Genomic DNA, 2,314 nt, shown 5'->3' with positions numbered 1-2,314 from the left:
AAATTCTGCCCAAAAGTGTCTGTAAGTAATATTGGATATCAAATAACTGACATAAAAACCAGAATTGCTGTTTGCATCGGACAAGTTTATTAGGTTAGGACAAAGACAGCATGGAAGGCATCAAGTCAGTTACTATGGTATCACCGTCTTGATGAAACTCTGAGGTCAAGGTGGATTTCACTTTATGTCACTTACTGATGTAAATTCAGAGAATGTAGGTTAGAAGGTTGGCTAGGAACAGTCCACACTAAATTTCCTTGCTGTGGGATAACCATCACCCAGGGGAAAGGCACAGAACATGAGGGCTTCAGAGCTGGTGAATCCTGGTGTCCAGGTGTAGAGGATGAGAGTCTTCCGTGGCGTCCTCAATAGTAGTAGCCAGAGCCGCATCCGTAGCCACTTCCGCAGAGAGAGCGGGCGCCATAGCCGTAGCCACTTCCACAGAGAGAGCGGGCGCCATAGCCGTAGCCACTTCCACAGAGAGAGCGGACGCCATAGCCGTAGCCACTTCCACAGAGAGAGCGGGCGCCATAGCCGTAGCCACTTCCGCAGAGAGAGCGGGCGCCATAGCCGTAGCCACAGCCCAGCCTGCGGAAGCCAGACCCATAGCAGGAGCCATAGCCACAGGCCAGGCCTCCGTAGCCGTAGCTTCCACAGCCCAGGCCGCCATAGTAGTTTCCATAGTAGCCACACATGCTGTTGGTTGTTGAGGTTGTTCTCGAGTAGAGAAGGAGAGAAGTGTCACTTGAGTGTGGAGAGTTCTCCCTGCAGAGGGCCTTTTATACGCCCTCAGTGTGGGTGTGACCAACCACACCTTCATGCCACTGGCTAGCTTTATGACTGATCTAATTAGTTTGTTGTTCACAACCAAACATGAAACCTCAGAGAAATTCAGCAGCTTTGCTGTGTTGACATCTCAGTTTGGATTCCTTTTATTTAATTGAGCATTTAAATTAGAGGAGACATAAACTCACACCTACACAGTCCTACCCCAGATTACATGTTCATTTTAACTTCTTAGAACCATTCCTTATATCATAAAAAGAAGATATGTTAGTTCTTGGATCCCTAGGGTTCTTAATTTGTAACATTTTATACCCAAAAAATTCCTTTGAATCTTAAATTGTGATCTAAATTGTTGCTTTTTTTCAGGAATTCAGTGTCTTTTCTAAGCAAAATCATAATGGATCTTTCATGTCCACAAAGTTGATTATTTTACTTATTAAAATGTTAGGGAATCAGTTCTGAAAAAAATGCCTTCTACTTTCTTATGTATCGATGAGTGTAAATTTTATTTATGTTCAACTTCTAGTGAAGAACATAATAGAAGTAGTTCTCTGGAACCCAATTTCTACATTTTCCTTTTCCCCCTAAGTAATTAGTTAATTTTTAAGTGACTTTTCAACTTTCATGTTTGTGTTAATAATAAACTAGAGAAGTATTCCTTTCTCAATCAGTCAGTTCAGTCAATTCAGTCGCTCAGCTGTGTCTGACTCTGTGACCCCATGCACTGCAGCACGCCAGGCCTCCCTGTCCATCACCAACTCCAGGAGTTTACTCAAACTCATGTCCATTGAGTCCATGATGCCATCCAACCATCTCATCCTCCATCGTTCACTCCTCCTCCCGCCTTCAATCTTTCCCAGCATCAGGGTCTTTTCAAATGAGTCAATTCTTCACATAAGGTGGCCAAAGTATTGGAGTTAAGCCTCAATACATCAAATCAAAAGCTTTGTAGCCTGCTATACTGAGCTCTCTTGCATAGCCCTTGAATTACAACTTGTCTTCATTCAAATGGCTGTGATAACTCATCCTTTTGGGTAGCCAAAGAAAAATAGTAGTAGGGTTATAGATAAAAAGTGTATTTCTGTGTCTTTAAGAAAATCCTTGTGAGAAAGCAGCTTTATTTGTACATCACAAGAATTTCTGATATATAGTGATAATTCTTCTTCAAAACATTATTTTTATAGGTACCTTCAGGTAACCATGGGCTTCCTTAATGACTCAAATGGTAAAGAATATGCCTACAATGCAGGAGACCTGGGTTCGATCCCTGGGCTGGTAAGATGCCCTGGAGAAGGAAATGGCAACCTACTCCAGTATTCTTGCCTGGGCAATCCCATGGACAGAGAAGCCTGTTGGGCCACAGTTCATGGGTTGTGATGAGTCAAATACCACTGAGTGACTATCTTTTCAGGTAACCTTAGATAGGAATTAGAGAGTAAAATTTGGGACTGGTTTACATTGCAGTGAATATGGTTTAAGAATTCAGACATCCTCTGCACTTCAGTCAACTCTTTCTGGGGATCATCAC

The 2,314-nt window shown here is 42.7% G+C and overlaps 1 protein-coding gene across 1 annotated transcript; it reads right to left on the bottom strand.

Annotated features, from left to right (window-relative positions):
* Positions 1-365: 365 nt before the first annotated feature.
* On the bottom strand, positions 366-695 carry LOC133049952 (keratin-associated protein 6-1-like). Its single transcript, XM_061134035.1, has one exon. The coding sequence runs from the start codon at positions 693-695 to the stop codon at positions 366-368; it is 330 nt and encodes a 109-aa protein (XP_060990018.1).
* Positions 696-2,314: the final 1,619 nt, after the last annotated feature.

The sequence above is a fragment of the Dama dama genome, chromosome 31 (genome assembly GCF_033118175.1).
Source record: "Dama dama isolate Ldn47 chromosome 31, ASM3311817v1, whole genome shotgun sequence".
NCBI classification, from domain to species: domain Eukaryota; kingdom Metazoa; phylum Chordata; class Mammalia; order Artiodactyla; family Cervidae; genus Dama; species Dama dama.
Note: the sequence above shows the minus strand (reverse complement) of the source record. Positions and strands in the feature narration are given on the sequence as shown.

What these genes read in the sequence shown, in the direction of transcription:
- LOC133049952 (XM_061134035.1), bottom strand. Translation starts at nt 695, where the DNA reads ATGTGTGGCTACTATGGAAACTACTATGGCGGCCTGGGCTGTGGAAGC.